At 38.2% G+C, this 21,253-nt stretch overlaps 2 protein-coding genes across 3 annotated transcripts; one reads left to right on the top strand and one right to left on the bottom strand.

Annotated features, from left to right (window-relative positions):
- Positions 1 to 1,434: 1,434 nt before the first annotated feature.
- Positions 1,435 to 13,561, top strand: LOC136211138 (uncharacterized). 2 transcript variants are annotated; one of them, XM_066002686.1, is made up of 4 exons: positions 1,435 to 2,126; positions 7,300 to 7,432; positions 7,525 to 7,599; positions 13,422 to 13,561. In XM_066002686.1, exons 1-3 carry the CDS (start codon positions 1,954 to 1,956, stop codon positions 7,579 to 7,581), a joined length of 363 nt encoding a protein of 120 aa, XP_065858758.1. In that variant the 5' UTR covers positions 1,435 to 1,953; the 3' UTR covers positions 7,582 to 7,599; positions 13,422 to 13,561. The 2 variants fall into 2 exon arrangements, with proteins under 2 accessions (XP_065858758.1, XP_065858759.1); XM_066002687.1 differs by having other exon boundaries at positions 7,525 to 7,618; positions 13,422 to 13,537.
- On the bottom strand, positions 13,220 to 19,753 carry LOC136211137 (uncharacterized). Its single transcript, XM_066002685.1, has 7 exons — positions 19,453 to 19,753; positions 17,430 to 17,599; positions 16,618 to 16,720; positions 15,590 to 15,706; positions 15,320 to 15,490; positions 13,842 to 13,965; positions 13,220 to 13,532 (listed from the first exon to the last, which is right to left on the bottom strand). The coding sequence occupies exons 1-7, from the start codon at positions 19,708 to 19,710 to the stop codon at positions 13,393 to 13,395; spliced, it is 1,083 nt and encodes a 360-aa protein (XP_065858757.1). The 5' UTR covers positions 19,711 to 19,753; the 3' UTR covers positions 13,220 to 13,392.
- Positions 19,754 to 21,253: the final 1,500 nt, after the last annotated feature.

The raw sequence follows: 21,253 nt of genomic DNA, 5'->3' as shown, positions 1-21,253 counted from the left end.
CAGAATCAACCATATCGGCGATCCTCCAATTACGGATATTACTAGGCGGAGGGGAGCTACACACTTCTAATAACGGGTTGTCCCCAATCCAGATATCATTCCAGAAACTGATGGATTTGCCATTACCCACCTCCAAGCCAACCCCCGAGCAGAACTCCGCAAACACAGCGCTAAGCCCTTTCCAAAGGAAAGAACAATTGACAACTCTCTCCTTAGGGCCCCCAAATATTTTGTCTTTTCGATACTTTCCACAGAGAAGACGAACCCAAAGAGAGGAGGGGCATTGCCACATTCTCCAGAGGAGCTTCATTAATAAGACTTTGTTATTATCCTTAGCTTGTCTTATCCCAAGACCTCCCATACTCTTCGGCTGGCAGACCTCCTTCCAAGGGACAAGGTGAATCTTTTTCCTCTCTCTAGACTCTCCCCAAAGGAAACGCCGGTTAATTTTGTCAAGCTCATTAAGAACAGGCTCAGGCAGTCTACAGGCTTGCATGATATGATTAGGAGCCGCGCAATTGACAGACTGAATTAACGTTAGACGGCCTGCCAGGGAAAGAGAATTAGCTTTCCAACTAGCACACAACCCATTAGTTTTATCCAGAGTTTCTTTAAAAGAGGCTTTGGAAACTCTGTCGCTATGGAGGGGGACCCCAAGATACTTCCCCAAAGAGTGAGTAAGAGGAATACCAGATAAATCACTTAGCCTTTTACAAACGCCTTTATCCATGTTTTTAGAGCAAAGCATCCGGGATTTTTGGATATTGATCTTCTGGCCAGAAGCAGCGCAGAAACAATTAAGGATATCCATAACCACACCAACTTGCTCCTCATTCCCTTCCACAAAGATCATCACATCGTCAGCGAAGAACAAATGGGTAATCGGAGGGCAGAACTTGTTGATGGACACAGGATGGAAATTCCCATTGCTCACAGCCTCTTGGATCAGGTGCGACAACCTCTCCATAGCAATAACAAAAAGGAAAGGGCTCATAGGATCCCCTTGACGGATCCCCCTGGAGGGAGAGAACTCATCAGACATATCTCCATTGATCAAAACCTGAAAAACAGGAGAAGAAATGCAATCCTCAATCAATCTCCTCCAGCTTTCCGGGATACCAGCTCTCTTTAAACTATCAAGAAGAAAACTCCAGTTTAAATGGTCATAAGCTTTCTCCAGATCCAGCTTGAGAGCCACAATCCCTTTTTTACCCTTCTTCATCTTCATGGATATATAAATATATAAATATATTATTTTAAAAAAAATATATAGATATATAAATTTATTAATTAATATTAATAGACAGACTAGACTGGACCATTCCATATTATTTTTATCAATCTCAAACCCGTCCAAAATATAGACGGGTTTTAATAGACCTAGATGAGACTTGACCTAAATTCAATTTTAGTTTAGTCTCATCCCTTTCCTAAACGTCGTCGTTGTACTATAGTTTTCTTGATTTCCTTCTCCGGCGTCGCTGTCTCTCCTATCTCCTCACTTTCTCTTGCCGATCCTCTGCCATTTCCGAGATTGATCCGGCCGTTGTTCTGCATCTCCGCCCTTTCCTTTTGGCGGGTTTCCTTTAATCGATTCTAGAAATTATTGTTTTCTGATATCTGATTTGGGTTCTTGTCCCATTTTTCAATCTGATTGATCGATTTACGCCTCGATTTGATATATATTTTTTCAAACCAACTTCAACTCGAGAAATCAATACTCTCAAAACAGAGCATTGAGCCTGAATTAGGTTAAAACGAGCTCGAATTAGGTTAAAATGAGCTTGAATTCGACTCAGCTGCAGCAAGGAATATGCTTCGCCTTCGTGTCATTGTGAAGGTTTTCTGAATTCTGAGCGGCTTTTCAAATAGTTCCCACTGTTTGTTTTTTCAATTCTGGCTTCTGTGAGAAGGAGCAGGAGACTGGTCATTCGTTGAAAAGAGAGGACGAGAATGGCAGCAGCAGCAGCGGCGTCGTTTAGGTGGATATTACAGCTACATAAGGACGTGCCTAAAGCAGCTCGTTTCTACTCAGAAGGATTGGACTTCACTGTAAATGTCTGCACCCTTCGCTGGGCTGAACTTCAATCAGGTCCACTTAAGCTTGCGCTCTTGCAATCTCCCAAGTAATTCTCTATCTGTGCTTCTCTTTTTCAGTGTCTTGTTTCTGCTTGATGATATGTCTACAAGAACTTGGAGAACAGTATACTTACTTTAATGGGATACTTTGCAAAAATACTCTAAAATGATGCAATTTTACCCCTAATGGCAAACCTTAACATTAATAAGTCGGGTCAATTTGAAATTTAAAGATTTAATTCATCAAACTGTTTTAATGGTCTCATCTACGATTTATATTTGCTGTATTTTATCAGTGATTAGTAGCAAGTCACAACCATACAAATTCAAATATTTAGTTCGAATTTAAAAATATCAATCTCCAGGCATAATACATCCCCATCTCCCCCAAGTTATCTAAAAACTACAACGGACCCTGAACTTTAAAACCTTACGTCTAATTCACTCGTTTATTTGGAACAAATAACCCTAAAAATTCCACTTGTCAACGTGTGATCGGAACTTCAAAACGTTAAAACTAACACCCTACTATCACGTGCTGCTATCACGCGCTGCCATGTGGCATTTGAGAGCTTATTTGTTCCAAATAAGCAAGTTGAGGGGATTAGTTGTAAGGTTTTGAAGTTCAGGGGTCAGTTGCATTTTTTGGATAACTTAGAGGGGCCAGGGATGTATTAGGCCGCAATTCTATTATTAAATAAAAAATGTTAAATCTTTTTTTTTAATGAAACTGATAGGCAACTAGTGTAGAATAATAAGCAAAATATATGTGTTATAATGACGCCAACGTTGGGGTAAAATTACTTTTCAGTGCCAAAGTTAGGATAAAATTGTACCATTCGGTAGGAGTACAATTGCACAATTTTAGATATTAGAAGTAATATTGCTCCTAATTGTCAATATTAGGGATATTTTTGCACCTTATCCTCCCTATTTTAATTAGAGAATTCAAGTAATATGAGGCCTTTGAAAGAGTGAATTTGGCTAATGCTAAGTAATTCTTTATCCGTGCTTCTAATTTTTAGTTCCTTGTTTCTGTTTGATGATATGTCTACAAGAACTTGGAGAACAGTATACTTGTTTTAAGAGGATTCAAGTAATTGGAGACCTTTGAAAGAGTGAATTTGGCTAATGCTAATTTAGGTTTCCTTGAATTCTGTGGGGATTATGATGTTTGATCATATGAGAAGTGAGAAAATTACAATTAGTTTGTCTGCATTTGCCTTCTGAGATTATTAGTATTATGATATTTCTGGGTTTCTTCGCTTAGTTGATCACTCAGTGGTCATCATAGAATTCCAAAGGCCTAAACCATACAGAGCCCCTTAAAGTTGCCCATTTTGGTCAATTTGCCACCCGAACTTAAGTGACAACCCATTAGCGACTCCAACATCCCGAAAGTGACCTAATCCGCCCCTTATTTTTCCTCAATTGGAGAAATTTTGACCACTTTGGTTGACTTCCGATATGCAATGTGGTTTTTCCTTTCAAAAAATTTAGCCCTTATTAGAGCATATGATGGCCTCTAAATGCATACACACTTTGAAATATCATCCCGAAAGGTCACATTGCAAATTTTTACAAAAGGAAAAGCCACATTGCATATGGGAAGTCAACCGAAAGGTGACGGTCCTCACGGGTTAACATTTTCTCCGATTGAGGAAAAATAACTGGCGTGTTATGTCACTTTCAGGGAGTTAAGAGTGGCTCATGGGTTGTCCCTTAATTTCAGAGGGCAAAGTGACCAAAATGGACAACTTTAGGGGACTCCATATGGTTTAAGCCAATTCCAAAATAGTTGTTACTGTTTCATTATCCAGTATGTTAGATGGATGCTTGAAATTGTCTTTTTTTTTTGTGGTTGTACATTGGAAGTCACATGTTTTATCATTAAGGCTACATATAGTAGAACACAATGTAATTAAATTTCTAATTCATAGTTATCAAAGGCGTGCCTCAGGCTCAAAAAGCGCTAGGCTCCAGCCATGTCCCCTTGGAAGCCAAAAGGCGGGCTCTGTTCAAGAGGCTCATGCTTGAGTGTGACTTTCTGAGCCTAGCGCCTTGGCTGAGGCGCGCCTAGGCTCAAATTTAGAAGCTATACAATGTTCTTTAAGGTTTCAAGTTAAAAATAGAATGTTTTAATCTTAGCCCTTTCCTATCTATATGATCTATGGATGAAATTGAATTAGAATACAGAGAAATACATAAAAAAACAAAAAAAGATGTGGATGGAAATACTGGAAAGAACAACACAAGAAAACGTTGCTCCATTTTGAAGGGTTTAGAAAATGGAGACTTTAGTCTTGATGAGCGGTTATTTAACTTAGGATTTGGTTCAACTTTAGTCTTTAGATTTAAAATTTATATTGTGAATTATGATTATGGAAGAGTTAGTAGTTAATTTGAATTCTATGATTAAGATTATGGATAATTAGATATGATTTAGTATCCGACTAATTGTTACATTTTTGTAATGTTTAACTTTTGTTATTTACCATTTTATGTATATATTATTTTTCTTTAGTGTGCCTTCTGTTGCTCAAGAACGCACCTGAGCCTTGCCCCTTTGGGCATAGGCTCCAAGACCCCCTTGCACCTTTAATAACTATGTTCTAACTGATATTATTGTCTTTGTTTTCTTGATTTAAAAACTGAAAATTCATGGAATAAATCAGTCATGGTTTTTATTTTTTTATATGCATTATTGGTTATGGATCTGCTAATCACTGAGTAAAATGCAAGTAATTATATCATGTAATGCATCTTACATTTAAATATAGTTATCAAAGAGGCGTGCCTCATCCGCTAGGCTCCAGGCTTGTCGCTTGAGAAGCCAAAAGGCTGGCTCCTTAGAGTGCCTTTATGAGGCTAGCACCTTGCTGATTTTATAAACCAGACAATTTTCTTAGGGTTTCAAGTTAAAAAGTGGTTGTTTCAATCCCAACTCTTCCCTATTTATATCATCTTTGCTTGAAGAAAGTATCCAACCCGGGGATTTAGGAATCTCCACTATTTGATTGAAAGTCGGGGATTATAATATTAAATCTTTAGAATTGGATTGGAAAATTAAATCTCTAGAATTGGATAGAGAGACTGATAAATATTTCGGTTCTTCCAATCCAATCCAATTCGGTTATCGGTCCGGTTCTGGAGAAATTTCGGTCCAGTTTGGTCCAGTTCTTTGAAAAAAAGTCAAAGGTCCAATTCGGGGCAGTTCTTTAAAAGAAGTCAATGGTTCCGTCCAATCTTGGATTTCTTTTCCTGGGATATTGGGTCCAATCCAGCTCCAAGATCTGTGCCCAGCCCTAGAAGGAAGTGTTTGTCATACCATAGTAGGAAAAAGATTATCATGAATACATCTATTTCAAGTACTAGGCCTAGGCTAAAAGAGAAGGCTAAAAGCACCATCTTTTGGAGATGAGTAGGAAGAAGAATCTGGTGTTGTAAATGAAGAGGATGAGATTGAGAGCCTTGAAGATGAATTTGATGTTGGAAATGATTATAGTGGTGATGATGACTTTGATGAGTATGGAGATTTTAGTTTGGCCTAATACATCACTAGCTCCCTGAACTTGTCCATAAAAGCAGATTGGCTTCCTGAACTTTACTAGTGTCTCATCAGCTCCGTAAACTTGCTTATTTCGTATCACCAGCTCCCTAAACTTGTCCATAAAAGTAGATTAACTCCCTTACTAGCTCCTGAACTTGCTTATTCCGTAACAACTAAATACAAAAACCATAATACTAACTCTCGATCCTCACCCATTCAATCTCTCAAACCTGCAAAACTAACTCTTATAATAGGTTGAAAGGTAGGAGAAGAGAAAAAATTACCTCTCAAATAGATGAAGATGTACTTTTAGAATTTAGGTTTAATAAGTTTTTGTATTTAGTGCTTGCGAAATAAGCAAGTTTAGGAAGCTGGTGAGACACTTGCAAAGTTCAGAGAGCTAATGTACTTTTATGGACAAGTTTAAGGAGCTGGGAATACGAAATAAGCAAGTTTGGGAAGCTGGTGAAACACTAGCAAAGTTCAGGGAGCCAATCTACTTTTATGGACAAGTTCAAGGAGCTGGTGATGTATTAGGCCTTTTAGTTTTGATGAAAAGTTGTTATTAGACTATTAGTTAATTAACTTAGGATTAGGTTGAACTTTCATCCTTAGATTTAGAATCTATTATTATGGCTTACGATTATGGAAGAATTAATAGTTAAATTGGAATTTATTTCATGCTAGAATTTATGATGAAGATTATGGATAATTAGATATGATTTAGTATTTGACTTGACGGTTTGTTGCATTCTAGAAATGGTTATTCTTGTTAATTATGATTATATATTATTTCTTTTAGTTCGCCTTGTGTCACTCAGGCGCACGCCTGTACCTGTGCATAGGCTCCAGAACCCCTGATGTCTTAGTGCGCCTTGCGCCCTTAATAACTATGCAGTTAAATTAAATTTTTTATGCAACTAAGAAAGATAAATTGAGCTTTTGTGTAATCATGAATTTATTTCGTAGTTTGATTACGTTTTAGCAAACATTATTACTGATTTGACTATGCAATCATTTTATATAGGGATAAGGTATCAAAATAGACCTATGGTTTATGAGGAAGTATCAATTTAGGCTCCACGTATAAAATAACATCAATATAGGCTTAACGTTTAAAAAAGGGTACCAATTTAGGCCTTGATAACGGAACGTGGCACGTCATTCTATATTACTCCGTTCAGTTCTGATTTTTCTCTCCACGTACAATTGACAGAACTTAACGGAGTAATATAAATGACGTGCCACGTTCCATTATCGAGACCTAAATTGGTACCTTTTTTAAATGTTAAGCCTATATTTGTGCTATTTTATACGTGGAGCCTAAATTGAAACTCCCCCAAACACCATAGACCTATTTTAGGACCTTATCCCTTTTATATAATTACGAGTTTCTTTCATTTCTTTGAGGGTTACAAGAAATTCCCTTTGCATGTGTAACTATATGTGGAAGAAAGTATTGTTATCTTGGATAGTTTCATTTAGGCGGTCGTGTGTCAAAATCATGTTTTTGATCTATATGTTCCATATGATTATATATGATATAAATGCAAAAAAAAAATGATAATTGTGTCAATCGTATTGTGTTAGTCAGGTTGTCTTTGTAAATTGTATTGTTGTGTCAAAAATTGACACCCGTCAACTCGGCTTGATCTAACACATTTTTACAGTGACCATGTTGTGCAGAAAGGGTATTCTTCTATGCTATCATTTACAGTAGCTGATATTAATACTTCTGTGACAAAACTTATGGCCTTAGGTGCTGAGCTAGACGGTCCAATTAAACATGAAATTCACGGAAAGGTAATAAACCTTGAATTATATATAGATAAAAAAAATTCCTAGTCTCATGACAACAGTTTCTAATATTATGTTACACCAATTATTCTGATCAGGTAGCAGCAATCCGATGCATCGATGGTCATGTTTTAGGCCTGTATGAACCTGTATAAGGGCTTCAGATTTCAGATGTGAGCATTTTTTATTAAGGTTGAATCCTATTTAATTTGGTTTTCCTAATTAGAACAGAAGTTGAAAACTTTCTCTCATTTTGGAGCTTGTGCTTTTGGGATATACATGTGTGATTAGTCCGACTAATCACACAATGTTAACGAGCTCGAGCCGAGCTTGGAGCTCGGTTCGAACTCAAAGTTGTGTTTGAGCTCGACTCGTTTACAAGCTCGTTTGTTCATGAGCTGCTCATAAGCCTGCTCATTTATCTTGTTCACGAGCTTAGCTCGCGAGCTGCTCGTTTCTTTTGTGCACGAACTTTGCTCACAAGAATCCCTTCCTTATCCTCTACTCTAATTTATAAATTAGCTTTGCTCACAGAATTCTGTTGAGATTGCCAGTGCAATCACTTATAAGATTCAAGACAGTCTGTAAGTCTTGGTATTCAATCATAACACGTACCGATTTCATAAAAAAACGTCTAAATCTTTCTCGTGCTGCCCTATACAATCAGCACAACAATTTCCTTTACTTCATTATTCCTGATGAGTTTGCATCTTATCACTGTGCTCTCTACAAAGTGGATTCTGACGGCTCTTTATGTTATAAAGATTTTAATTTTCCCTATAAGGTTTTTCTTGATGATGGAGATGAGTATCGTGTCAAGGTTTGTAACAGTTGCGAATCTCTATAGATGATGCTATACTCCTATGGAATCCATTTCTTCCAACAGAGTATAGCATAATACATTGCGAACTGAAATGGATTTCAAAAGTTGAATCAATCGCAATGGTTTATGTTCCAAACTCTGATGATTACAGGATTATAAAAGTCCCTTGCGAATCCCATATTGGTGAAGAATCCATTTCAGTTGAGATTTTTTCACTCAAAAGCAATTCGTGGAGAAGCAAGAGAGTATCCAAAATGAATTGGCTCTATTGCTCTCCTCTGACAAAGTTGATTTATGCGAAGAAAAAAATGAGTATGTAGACTGTGTAGTATGTTTTTATTTGGCCGAAGAAAGTATAGAATATATTAGTTTGCCTTTGAAAAGTCTCATCTGTACGGATGTGGTGAATTATAAGGAAACTATAGCAATTGCAGCCGAAAACGAAAACGAGGCATGGGTCCTGAAAAACTACTCTGGGATGAAAAGCTCTTGGGAGAAAAGTTCAAGTTTTGAGTTCACTTGCCCTTTCAAGTTTTTGAAAGCTGAAGAAGCGGGTGCGGAAAGGGCAAGTGAACTCAAAACTTGAACCCAAGAGCTTTTCATCCTAGAGTAGTTGCCTCGTTTTCATTTTCGTTTCCGTTTTCGACTGTAATTGCTATAGTTTCCTTATAATTCACCACATCTGTACAAATGAGACTTTTCGAAGGCAAACTAATATATTCTATACTTTCTTCAGTCAAATCAAAACATACTATACACTCTACATACTTATTTTTTTCTTCGCATAAATCAACTTTGTCGGAGGAGAGTAATAGAGCCAATTCCTTTGGATACTCTCTTGCTTCTCCACGAGTTGCTTTTGAGTGAAAAAATCTCAACTGAAATGGATTCTTCACCAATATGGGATTCGCAAGGGACTTTTATAATCCTGTAATAATCAGAGTTTGGAACATAAACCATAGCAATTGATTCAACTTCTGAAATCCATTTCGGTTTGCAATGTATTATGCTATACTCTGTTGGAAGAAATGGATTCCATAGGAGTATAGCATCATATGTAGAGATTCGCAACTGTTACAAACCTTGACACGATACTCATCTCCATTATCAAGAAAAACCTTATAGGGAAAATGAAAATCTTTATAACATAAAGAGCCGTCAGAATCTACTTTGTAGAGGGCACATGGATAAGATGCAAACTCATCAAGAATAATGAAGTAAAGGAAATTGTTGTGCTGATTGTATATGGCAGCACGAGAAAGATTTAGACGTTCTTTTATGAAATCGGTACGTGTTATGATTGAATACCAAGACTTACAAACTGTCTTGAATCTTATAAGTGATTGCACTGGCAATCTCAACCGAATTTTGTGAGCAAAGCTAATTTATAAATTAGATTAGGGGAGTAAGGAAGAGATTCTTAACTCCGCCTGTGAGGGTCACTTGGTGGCATTTACAGCCGGTCCCAAGCCCGGACAAAGGAGGAGGGTTGCGGTAGGTTTGTGGCAGTCAACGGAAAACTTAGCCACATCTTATGACATGAATCAAAATATGAATATCGTGGGGGCGTTCCCTACTCAGCAACGCGCTGCACTTCCTAGACCCGGGTGTAGTGAAAAATGTGCAAGGGTTGCTAGGTCGTCGCCCCGAAGCGGCGCGCCACCCCGGGGCCCGGGGGTGGTGTCAAATATGCAAGGGTTGCGGGTAAATAAGCTAGTCCACGGTAGGGGTAGGGGTAGTAGGTTATGCTTTGGGACATGGAACATATGCTCTTTGACAAGAATATTAGTTGAAATTGTAGATGTTACGAAGAGGAGGAGAATAAATATAATGTGCCTACAAGAAACCAAGTGGGTTGGAGCCAAGGCTAGAGAGATAGCTCCTTGGGGTTATAAGCTTTGGTACCCAGGAAAGGATAAGGGTAGAAATGGAGTAGATATTCTTATTGATCGGGAGTATATTGATGATGTAGTAGCAGTGTCTAGAAAGAGCGATAGAATTATGAGTGTTAAGCTTGTGATAGGGGATGAGGTTGTGAAAGTCATAAGTGCATATGCGCCACAAACAGTGTTGTTAAAGGCGCAAGGCGCACTAAGGCGCAAGGGGGGTCCTGGAGCCTTGGCGCAAGGCGCAACTTAAGGCGCGCGCCCGAGCGACTCGAGGCGCACCAAAAAAAAAAAAAATCATAAATTTATAAAACTAGTCATAAATAATCAAAAACCAACAATAAACCATAAAATGCAGTAGTTAAGTTCTAGTTAACTACTAAGACATAATCTAAAACTCATAATTCTAACTTAAAACAACTAATAGTCTTTACTCTAGAAAACTACCAATCTTTAACTTCCTAGTCTTCCTTCCTAATCTTCATCAGAATCATCATCATCATCATCGTCACTTCCATCATCATATGTTTCTTGAATAAGGTTCTCAATCTCCTCATCATTGTCACCTTCCTCATCAATGTACTCATCATCTACAAAGTCGGGTTCATCATCTATAAGATGCATTTTACCCTTATCTTTCTCCTTAGCCTTAGAACTAACACTTGAACTAGATGCATTTGCAACATTTTTTACTACTCCTCTAGTTTGATAAGCACTTTCATCCGCTCCCATAGCATCACCAACATGAGCCCATCTCAATCCCTCATTTGGGTGTACTAGATCATCATCACCCGACTCCCCTCCATCCAATCTACCCATCAACCATTCATTGGAGTCATCTATATCTCTTAAAGAAATAGGATCAATAGTGTCACGAGTTTCACGACGAAACTTTAGTGCTCGGTTATACTTCACAAACACTAAATCATTCAACCGTTGTTGGAGGGAGAGCAAAATTTTGGCAGCTGCGAGTTATGTGCGATGATGTCTGCTATTCTTTTCTTTTCTTTTCTTTTTTGAAGTTAGAAAACCCTAAAATACCCTAAAAAACCTAATATACCCTCAACTCAACCCTAAAATACCCTAAAATACCCTAAGGAAGCTAAGGCGCGCGCCTTGTGCCTGGCTTGAGGCGCACAAAGGCGCACCAAGGCGCGCGCCTTATTGCCCGCGCCCGCCTTTGGTCACTAGAGGCGCTAAGGGTGGAGCCTTAGCCGAGGCGCGCCTTTAACAACACTGGCCACAAATAGGATTAGATGTCTCTATAAGACAAGCTTTTTGGGAGGACTTGGAGGAAGTGGTGCAACAGGTTTCTAGGGATGAAAAGATGGTACTGGGTGGTGATCTCAACGGACACGTTGGTTCTAGGCGAGATGGGTTTGAGAGTGTTCATGGAGGGTATGGTTTTGGAGATAGAAATGAAGTAGGAAATGACATTCTGGAATTCGCATCAGCCTATGACTTGAGTATCATGAACACATGGTTTATGAAAAGAACCTCCCACACATGGTCTATTATCTAAACGGTTGGAGAAGTAGATGGAATGTTGCTCATAGGATTAAATCTGGTTGGTCGAAGTGGAAGAGTGCTACGGGTTTCCTTTGGGACCCCGTCATGCTTAATAGATTGAAGGGAAAATTCTACCGCGTGGCAATCAGACCAACATTGTTATATGGTACGGAGTGTTGGGTAGTGAAACACTGTCACATTCATAAGATGTCGGTGGCAGAGATGCGTATGTTGAAATGGATGTGTGGTCATACTAGAAAGGATCGGGTGAGTAATGAAATAATTAGGACAAAAGTAGGGGTTACATCTATTAAGAATAAAATGAGGGAAAACCGACTAACGTGGTTTGGCCATGTAAGACGAAGAGCGCTTGATGCGCCGGTTAGGAGGACTGAAGAGTGGCAAAGGGATGTAGTGGTGAGGGGTAGGGAAAGACCTAAGCAAACTTGGAAGAGGGTGATCAAGAGTGATATGAGTTTATTGGGGATTAGGGAAACTATGGTAGTGGATAGGACAAAGTGGATGGAGAGAATTTGTGTCGCTGACACGACTTGATTTCACGGTTTTATATGATGGTTCATGTTGGCCGACCCCAAATCATTTCGGGACTAAGGCATTGTTGTTGTTGTATAAGGAAGGGATTCTTGTGAGGAAACCTAAATCCCTTTCTTATCCCCTAATCTAATTTATATTTTACTATAATATCAAATAAAAGAATTTCGGAATGAGTCATATATCAAATTGTAATTATTAAATATAAATAATGTTCGATATTATTCATGGGCTTATTGATGATATTCTATCAAGCTTATTCACGAGCTTCTGCCAAGGCTATTCATGAACATTATAATCGAGCTTGTTCATGAACTTGTTCACGAGCCTATAAACGAGCCTGCTTGCAAGCTTTCGGGCCGAGGTTTGTCATGCTCAAGCTCGGCTCATTATGAATCGAGCCTCTAAATCGTGTTCGCAAGCGGCTCGTTTAAAAATCGAGCCGAGCTCGGCTAATTTATAGCGCTAAGGGCTATAATCGAGTCGAGCCGAGCTTTAACCTGCTCATGCTCAACATTCTGTTGGTGAGCTGCACACGAGCTATTCGCGAGCTTAGCTCGCGAACAGCTCGTTAATTCAGTTTATGAACTTCGCTCGCGAACAACTCATTAATTATATTGATTTGAAATTTCTTTAACACAAAACTACATAGTTTTGAAATCTACAAAACTAAAGTTTACACACAACTATGTTTGTTTTACATTTCTCCCTATATAGAAATATTATTATTAAAAAAATAATCGAAACAAGGTTGCTCACGAGCGTGTTCATAAACATTATAAATCGAGCTTGCTCATGAGTATGTTCATGATTCTATAATCGAGCCTGCTTGTGAGCTTTCGTACCAAGCTTTGCTGTGCTCAAGCTCGGCTCGTTTATAATTGAGCCGAACACGATTGAGCTTTTATCGAGCCGCTCACGAGCGGCTCAGCTCATTTACAGCCCTAATCAGTCCCATCGGATTTGAGAGTTAGCGATTTGGATAAATAATGAGATTTTCTTACCGTTGTACCAACTTCCGAATACTAATGAATTATATGCTCATCATCGTCCACAAATATAGCCAAAAATAGCCGAATCACGTACATCTCTTGTTTTCGTGATTACATGTTGAATTTCCCGTTTCATATCAAGCTTATTATAATCAACAGTTGATCCATTTCATAACATTTTCAATAACCAATTAAGTATGGCTTTTATGGTGATATCTTCAACTGTGTTGCAGTTATGGAGAAGACATAGGAAACTTTTCCATTCTTCGGATTTCCCTCAATTATCGATAGCGTTTGGTCATCCAGATCTATCACAGCCGTGCAAAGAGTATGCAATGTCGGACCTGAAAATAACGCCAAAATGGTACGTAACTACAGATTACTGAAGACGAAAAGGGGTAAAATACATCCATGACCCCTGAACTGTAGCGCTACTAATCTTATGGTTAAATATCTATTTTTATGTCATCATTTCATTAATTTTTAACGGATTTTCTTTGATTTAGACTTTAATGTTACAATAAAGTAAAGTTTAAGAACTTTTATGTCACGAAAGGAAATTTAGGGGTGATAATGCTTGTAGCGTCATAGTTTAGTAGTCATGGATGTATTTTACCCGAGAAAGGGTTCAAAGTGTTTTGCTGCTTAGTTACCTGTCATGTAAATTGGATATTTTTTGTCTTCCATGTCGCCGAGAAGCGACAGAAAGTCTTCTTTTGATTCTTTTGGTAGCAAATTTGCTCTGTGTTGCCTTGTTATCGAGTTGTCGTCGTGTACCTGTGAAACGAGATTAGTATTTAACTTCTTTCATGAAATTATTCAATTGAAAATCTGCATTGAAATAAAGTTATGACCTTTGTTTGTGTTTTGATTTTTTTCCGGAACAGAATTGCGGTAGGTTTTAAATTCTTGACTTGAAAGTTATCATATCACCATTTAACTTTGGTCTCACCCAAGGCCTTTTGGTCTTATTCAATCCCGATCTTTCGATTTGTTACGTTAAGACTCCGATCACATAAATCACACATAGCGAGTCACTGGTTAACGAGACAGTTAGATGTGAACATCAAAATCGGTTAAAAACGCATAGCCTATTACTATTTCGTTTTTTACAATTTCAAAAGCAAGTTTTTACTTTTTTATAGTCTCTTTAGTGACACTAGATATATAAAAACCCGCTTTCAAATTGTAATCGAGTTTGATGATTACAACTAATTGTCCTATTAACTAGGAGCTCAATGTATGCAATTATAATTGATCGATAACTCAATGTGATATTTAAAGATCAGGGAGTATAGTGTAACGGGAGGGCAGTTCGCCTGTAGGAAAACTGGCCTCTTGGCACCACACGGGTATTTTGGCATAGACCCAGGGGTTAAATGCACCATTGGTCACTGAACTTACATAGTTATCTCAAAATGGTCCCCCAATTTCAATTTGTCTCAACAAAATCACTCAACTTTGAGTTTTGTCTCAATTAGGTCACTATGACGATTTTAATGATTTAAAAACGTCGGAATGATGACATAAGTGATACGTCAATATGAGACAACTCCTATTTCTAACCGAAATGACACATGACATCCACGTATGCGCCACCTGGCTATCACGTGTCGATTATTTTTATGAAAAGAAAAACTAAAATTTAGTTTTTTTCATAAAAATACCCGACATATGGCTGTCACATTTCGTTTCGGTCCGAGATTTGAGTTAACTTATGTTGACGTGTCACCCATGTCATTATTTCAGTGCGTTTTAACCACTAAAATCAACGGAGTGACCTAATTGAGACAAAACTCAAAGTTGAGTGATTTTATTGAAACAAATTGAAGTTGAGTGACCTTTTTGAGACAAGAGTGACCAATGATGCATTTAACCCATAGACCAAGTTTCGCCTCAGGTTCCGAATTGTTACCTGATTAACCCATAGACCAAAGCTCCGCTCAGGCTCGAGCTCGTTAATTTTATAGCGAGCCGAGCTTGAGCAGGTCAAAGCTCGGCTTGGCTCGGCTCGATTACAGCCCTACGGGAGGACAGTTGGCCTGTAGGCAAACTGGCCTTTCGGTGCCAGTACTGAGGCGTAGTTCAAGTTTCTCCTCGTAACACAGAGCCTCAGGTTCCGAATTGTTACCTGATCAACTCCAAGGTGGAGGTACATGTTGGCATGGAAGAACGGTGAGATTCCGATGTGATGAACTGAAACTCGATTTCGGGATGCAGTTTCAACATTCAAAATCTTTCTCGATCTTGTATCGGTAAGATTGTAACTGTGCCCTACAGAAACATCTGATGAATGTATTCTCTGAAGAGAGAATTAAGATGAGTTATCAGAAACTCCATTGTTGAATTGACTGTAATTTGAGAGAGGAGGAAGAAGAAGTGTTTGTTAGTTAGTTGTTACATTCAATGCATCATCTATACTTGTTGCTTCCAGGAGGTCTCTTGAGATGAAGTTTCTTCCGATTCCTCCGGCCACTATTTCGGTCTCCGATGGGGGTACCGAATTCAGTGTAAATGCCTGCAAAGATGTTAGTTAGGAGGCAAAAGGTTAGAGATGTCAATTTTTTTATATAATAATACGATTTACGGAGATAACTCGTCTGACACGTTTTATTTAATACAATTATAACTTTTGTTATATTTTTATCATATATAAAAATATCTTAGTGATGTCCACACCATATTATGTGTACGCGTATTTTTAATCTATTATTGATGAGCAATAACATGACATGCAAACGAAGTTCATCGTTGAGGAGAATTTTGTTAATCCACAATTGTACTATTTACAGCGTTAGGAGTAAAAATACTCTTGGTTAACAACGATAACGTATTTTTTATTACCTAATCCCTATTTTGAATATATGGCAAATTTATGGAGAATGAATATGGCTATAAATGAGCTGAGCTGCTCATGAGTGGCTCGAGGTTCGGCTTGATCATATTTGACTCGATTTATAAATGAGCCAAACTTGAGTACGGTGAAACTTGGTTCGAAAGTTCGCAAGTAGGCCCAGTCAATAAATTCATGAACAAACTCGATTATAATGTTTATAAACAAGCTCGTGAGTAAGTTTGGTTCGATTATTTTTCTAATAAGAGTATTTCTATAGAAAGGGAAATGGTAGGTTTTAGAACTATGTAGTTTCATGTTAAAGAAATTTCAAATGAACATAATTAAGGAGCTGTTCGTTAACAAATATTCCCGAGATGCTCGTGTGTAAAGATCTTAAGCAAATAAACGAGCAATGCAACTCGCGAGCAGCTCATGAACAAACTATTGAGTTTGAGCTCGTCAATTTTTCAACAAGTCGAGTATGAGCAGGTTAAAGTCCGGTTCGGTTCAGTTCGATTACTGCCCTAAAAATTAAGCTCTTTTTGTCGGTAAATAAAAAAACTTAAGTCGGCAGTGATGAAAGAGTAATTTACCAGTCCATAATTGTTGAACCCAAATGCACAACTTGGAAGTTCTCCAGCATAAGTATAACCTACAAAAGATAGCCCATTTGACATAGTTGCCTTCACTAAATACCTACAAAACCCGAATTAACATTAAATACGACAATTAGGTCCTGTTTGGTTGTCGAAAAATATTCTGCATGAAAATATTTTACTGATTTTTTGTTGTTTGTTTGTTCAGGAAAATAAATGGAAAATTTTAAGTTAACAACAAAAGAAACTGGGAAAAATGTAATAACTTTTTGAAAAAAATGTAAAATTATTTCATTTCTTTTTACCATTTTGAGAATAGTAGCCAATCACAACTTTTTCCCGTCTTCCAATGTGTTGCCAAACACCGAAAAATCAGTTATTTTCCAATATTTTTTTTCAGGAAACAAACGGAGCCTAGATACTAGACCTGTTCACGGCCCCAAACCTGCCTGGTCCGCCCAGGCTCGTATCCCCTGGGCTGGGTTTGGACATGAAAATTATCCTTAGGCCCAACCTGACCTAGCCCGCTTATTTTTTGGGCAGGTTTGGGATTTATAGAAATAGCATGGACCGGCCCAGTCCATCTATGCATATTAATTAATAAATTTATATATTAATATTTATTTTTAATTATAATTTTTTATTTTTGAGTCCAATTCCAGCCCGGTCCGAGCTTGTCTAAATTAAACAATGGGATGGGTTGGGTTTGGACTAAGAATTTTTAGATAAAAGCATGATGGACCCGACCCGAGTCCGGCTCATTAACATGTCTACTAATACTAAAAAAACAAGATTAATTTCAAACTTACGTGTGATCAACTAGAGCAACATTTGCATCTTCATTATGTGCTGCAATTGCCATTTTATCATTAACAACGAGAATATCAGAACAGTCCTCCGAAACTTCTTCAATTTCACAATTTGCTCCTGTTTTTGGAAGAAATGGAAGTATCTCCTTCCTGAAATTGATTAACATCACCTGCAACACCAATAATTAGTTAATTTAATTTAATTAAAACCGTAATTACGAGCAGTGACGGAGCTATGATTCTAGGGATAAGGTACCAAAATATGCCTATGGTTTTTGGGAAGTATCAATTTAGGCTTCATGTATAAAATAACACCAATATAGGCTTAACGTTTAAAAAATGTATCAATTTAGGGCTCGAGAACGGATTGGACACGTCATTCCTATTACTCCGTTAACGGAGTAATATCAATGACGTGTCTCGTTCTGTTATCGAGGTCTAAATTGGTACCTTTTTTAAACGTTAAGCCTATATTGGTGCTATTTTGTACGTTGAGCCTAAATTGATACTTCCCCAATAACCATAGGCTTATTTTGGTATCTTATCCCATGATTCTAAGGTGGTCTGTATTGTAACCATCCCTTAGGAATGGATTTGGGTTGCAGGAGGTGCAACGAGCGCACCCGTGCACCTCTCCATGAGCGGATATAGACTTCAAAAGCTGGGGGTGCCAATTTGCACCCAGTAGCTCATTTCTGTGGAGATAGGGAGGCTGAAAGCCAGAGGTGCCGGGACACGCCCCAGCACCTCACCCTCCATATAGTGGCGGAATTAGGATCTCAAATCTGGAATGCAATCCCAACACCATTAGACCCTTTTCCTAGGCAGAAGACCCGTGCACCCCTCCAGGTGCGAATACAGACTTCAAAATTCGGGGCTGTCAACTTACGAGCCGCTTTTTGTGGAGACAAGGGGGCTGAACCATCCCTCTCAAGAGTGGTTCACGGGCCACCCCTGTCTCCGCCCTTGCACCCTTACCTCCGTCTAGTGGCGGATAAAATTGCAACACCGTTAGACCCTTTTCCTAGACGGAAGATCGTCTGGAATCACTCCTCTAAGGATGATTCCGATGCAAGAGGCATCCACTGACATCGCTAGGATTCCAAATATAAAATGCAACCGAAACACCACCGGACCCTTTTTCTAGACAGAAAACTGTCTAAAACCACCTCTCTCAAGATAAATTCCATTGGAGAACGTGCAACGAACCCACTCGCGCACCCCTCCCTCCATCTAGCGACAGAACTAGTATCCCAAATCTAGAATGCAATCGCAACACCATCAAACCCTCCTCCAGACATGAAATCGTCTAGAATCACCCCTCTTAAGGGTGGATTCCGTTGCAAGAGGTGCAACGGACGAACCCACCCGCATACCCCTCCCTCCATCCAATGCCGAAACTACAATCCCAAATCCAAAATACAATCAAAACACCACCAAACCCTCTTCCCATACAAAAACCGCCTAAAACCACCTCTCTCGGGACAGATTCCGTTGCAAAAAGTGCAAACGAATCCACCCGTGCACCCCTCCTTCCATCTAGCAACAGAACTATTATCCCAAATCTGGAATGCACCCGCAACACCATCAGACCCTCTTCCTAGACCGGGACATCGTCTAAAATCACTCCTCTAAGGATGGATTCTGTTGCTCCCACCCGTGTTCCCCTCTCTCCGTCCAATACCGAAACTACAATCCCGAATCCAAAATACAATCAAAACACCACCAAACCCTCTTCCCAAACAAAAAGACCGTCTGAAACCACCTTTGTCAGGGCAGATTCCGTTGCACCCAGTGCTACGGAATCCACCCGTGCACCCCTTCCTCCAGGGAGAAACTAGGAGGCTTAAACACCCATTGATCACCGAAAATTCTATAAAAACTGCGACCGAACTTTAATTTTTGATATAAAAACACCCAAAAAAGATAAATGAACACCCATAAATCACAAAATACCACCCCAAACACCCCTATCAGTGAATTCTGGATCCGTTGCTTGGTCTCTCCGCCTCCGGTTACTTACATAAAGTAACGGCACGCCACTGCCGTGTGCAGTGCCCAACATCTCATCCCAATAATTAGGAAACTTCTTTCTGTTGTTGTTCATCAGAGATTTGATCAATGTCTGTGATTCTGAGCTATGAGAAAATGGAAGAAGCTGAGTTTGAAGAATTAAATCTTTGGATAATCTACTTCTTATCTCGTTACAAAATCTTTTGCCTATTGAAAAACCCATCTCGTAGCCATTTTCACAAGGTCCAACTTCGAAAATTTCCAGCATTTTTCCTTCAATTGAAGTTCTGAATAGCAGCAAAAAGTCTGCAATTATGTGTTTCTGTGGATGAGAGAGTATCTTATCCTCTTTATCATTTTCACGGTTAAATGCACTATTGGCCACTGAACTTACACGGTGGAATCAAGATGGTCATCAATTTCAATTTGTTTCAATAAAATCAAGTTGAGTTTTGTCTCGATTAGACCACTTTGTCAATTTTAATGATTAAAAAGCATCGAAATAATGACATAGATGACACGTCAGCATGAGTCAACTCAGATTTCAGTGGTTGTCACGTTCGTTTCTGAGTTGACTCATGTTGACTTGTTACCATATCATTATTTTGATTTTACGCACCGAAATCGGCGGAGTGATCAAACAAAACTCAAAGTTAGAGTGATTTTATTGAGACGAAAATTGAAGTTGAGTGACTATTTTGAGACAACCATAAATTCACTGAACTATTTGTTAAATTTTAATGAATTTGTTTTGATTTGGACTTAATGTTAATTAGCATAAAGTTTAAGGATTTTTATGTTAATAAATAAAGTTTAAGGGTCACTAATATTAATAGCATTCGTAGTTGAGGCGCCATGAATGTCAATTTTCCCATTATATGATATATATAATGGATAAAGTGAAAAAATACCCCCTAGTATTAACCGTTAAGAGTAATTTTACTCCTAATGTCTAAAATAGTGCCATTTTACTCTTAACGTTGGCAACCAAGAGCAATTTTATTCGTAACATTGACAAATTGGGTCAATTTAATAAATAATTCATTAAACTGTGGTTTTTCAGTCATGAATCTTGTCATCTCCGTTCCATATATACGTCATTTTATTATACAATAATAACGGATCATAAACATATGTATTCCTCTCCGTCTAATGCCGAAACTACGATCTCAAATCTAAAATACAACCGAAACACCACCAAACCCTCTTCCCATACAATGCTGTATTTTTGTCTGTGACTAACGTTGGCAACCAAAAGCAATTTTATTCGTAACATTGACAAATTGGGTCAATTTAATAAATAATTTATTAAACTGTGGTTTCTCAGTCATGAATCTTGTCATCTCCGTTCCATATATACGTCATTTTATTATACAACAATAACGGATCATAAACATATGTATTCCTCTCCGTCTAATGTCGAAACTACGATCTCAAATCTAAAATACAACCGAAACACCACCAAACCCTCTTCCCATACAATGATGTCTTTCTGTTTGTGGCTAATCTTTTAGATGAGAGTGTATCTTATCTTTCTTATCATTTTTACATAGGGTAATTAATTTATTAGTCTATATATTTTGATAAAAAACATTGTTTAATCTCTGTATTTTCAAAAACACACGGTAAGGTCCCTAACTTTTTTCTCGATGAACTGTTTAGTCCCTAACGTTTTTCTCGGTGAACTGTTTAGTCCCTACAGTAAGACTCTCATGAAGATTCTGTTAATCAATTTGAATTTGTGTCAAAATCTATTTAAAATAAAAATATCTCTGCGTTCTTCTTTTCCTCTATTTTTCTTTCCTTTAGAC

The sequence above is a fragment of the Euphorbia lathyris genome, chromosome 1 (assembly GCF_963576675.1).
Source record: "Euphorbia lathyris chromosome 1, ddEupLath1.1, whole genome shotgun sequence".
NCBI classification, from domain to species: Eukaryota; Viridiplantae; Streptophyta; class Magnoliopsida; order Malpighiales; family Euphorbiaceae; genus Euphorbia; species Euphorbia lathyris.
The sequence above is the reverse complement of the archived record's forward strand: the minus strand, read 5'-3'. Positions and strand labels throughout refer to the sequence as shown.

Bases quoted from the DNA above. Each gene is read 5' to 3' on its own strand.
- LOC136211137 (XM_066002685.1), bottom strand. From the start codon at position 19,710: ATGCTGGAAATTTTCGAAGTTGGACCTTGTGAAAATGGCTACGAGATG. The intron at 16,721-17,429 runs GTAAGTTTGAAA...CGGGTTTTGTAG, and splicing joins GTTGCTCTAGTTGATCACAC to GTATTTAGTGAAGGCAACTA. The intron at 15,707-16,617 runs GTAAATTACTCT...ACATCTTTGCAG, and splicing joins GGTTCAACAATTATGGACTG to GCATTTACACTGAATTCGGT.
- LOC136211138 (XM_066002686.1), top strand. From the start codon at position 1,954: ATGGCAGCAGCAGCAGCGGCGTCGTTTAGGTGGATATTACAGCTACAT. The intron at 2,127-7,299 runs GTAATTCTCTAT...ACATTTTTACAG, and splicing joins GCGCTCTTGCAATCTCCCAA to TGACCATGTTGTGCAGAAAG. The intron at 7,433-7,524 runs GTAATAAACCTT...TATTCTGATCAG, and splicing joins AACATGAAATTCACGGAAAG to GTAGCAGCAATCCGATGCAT.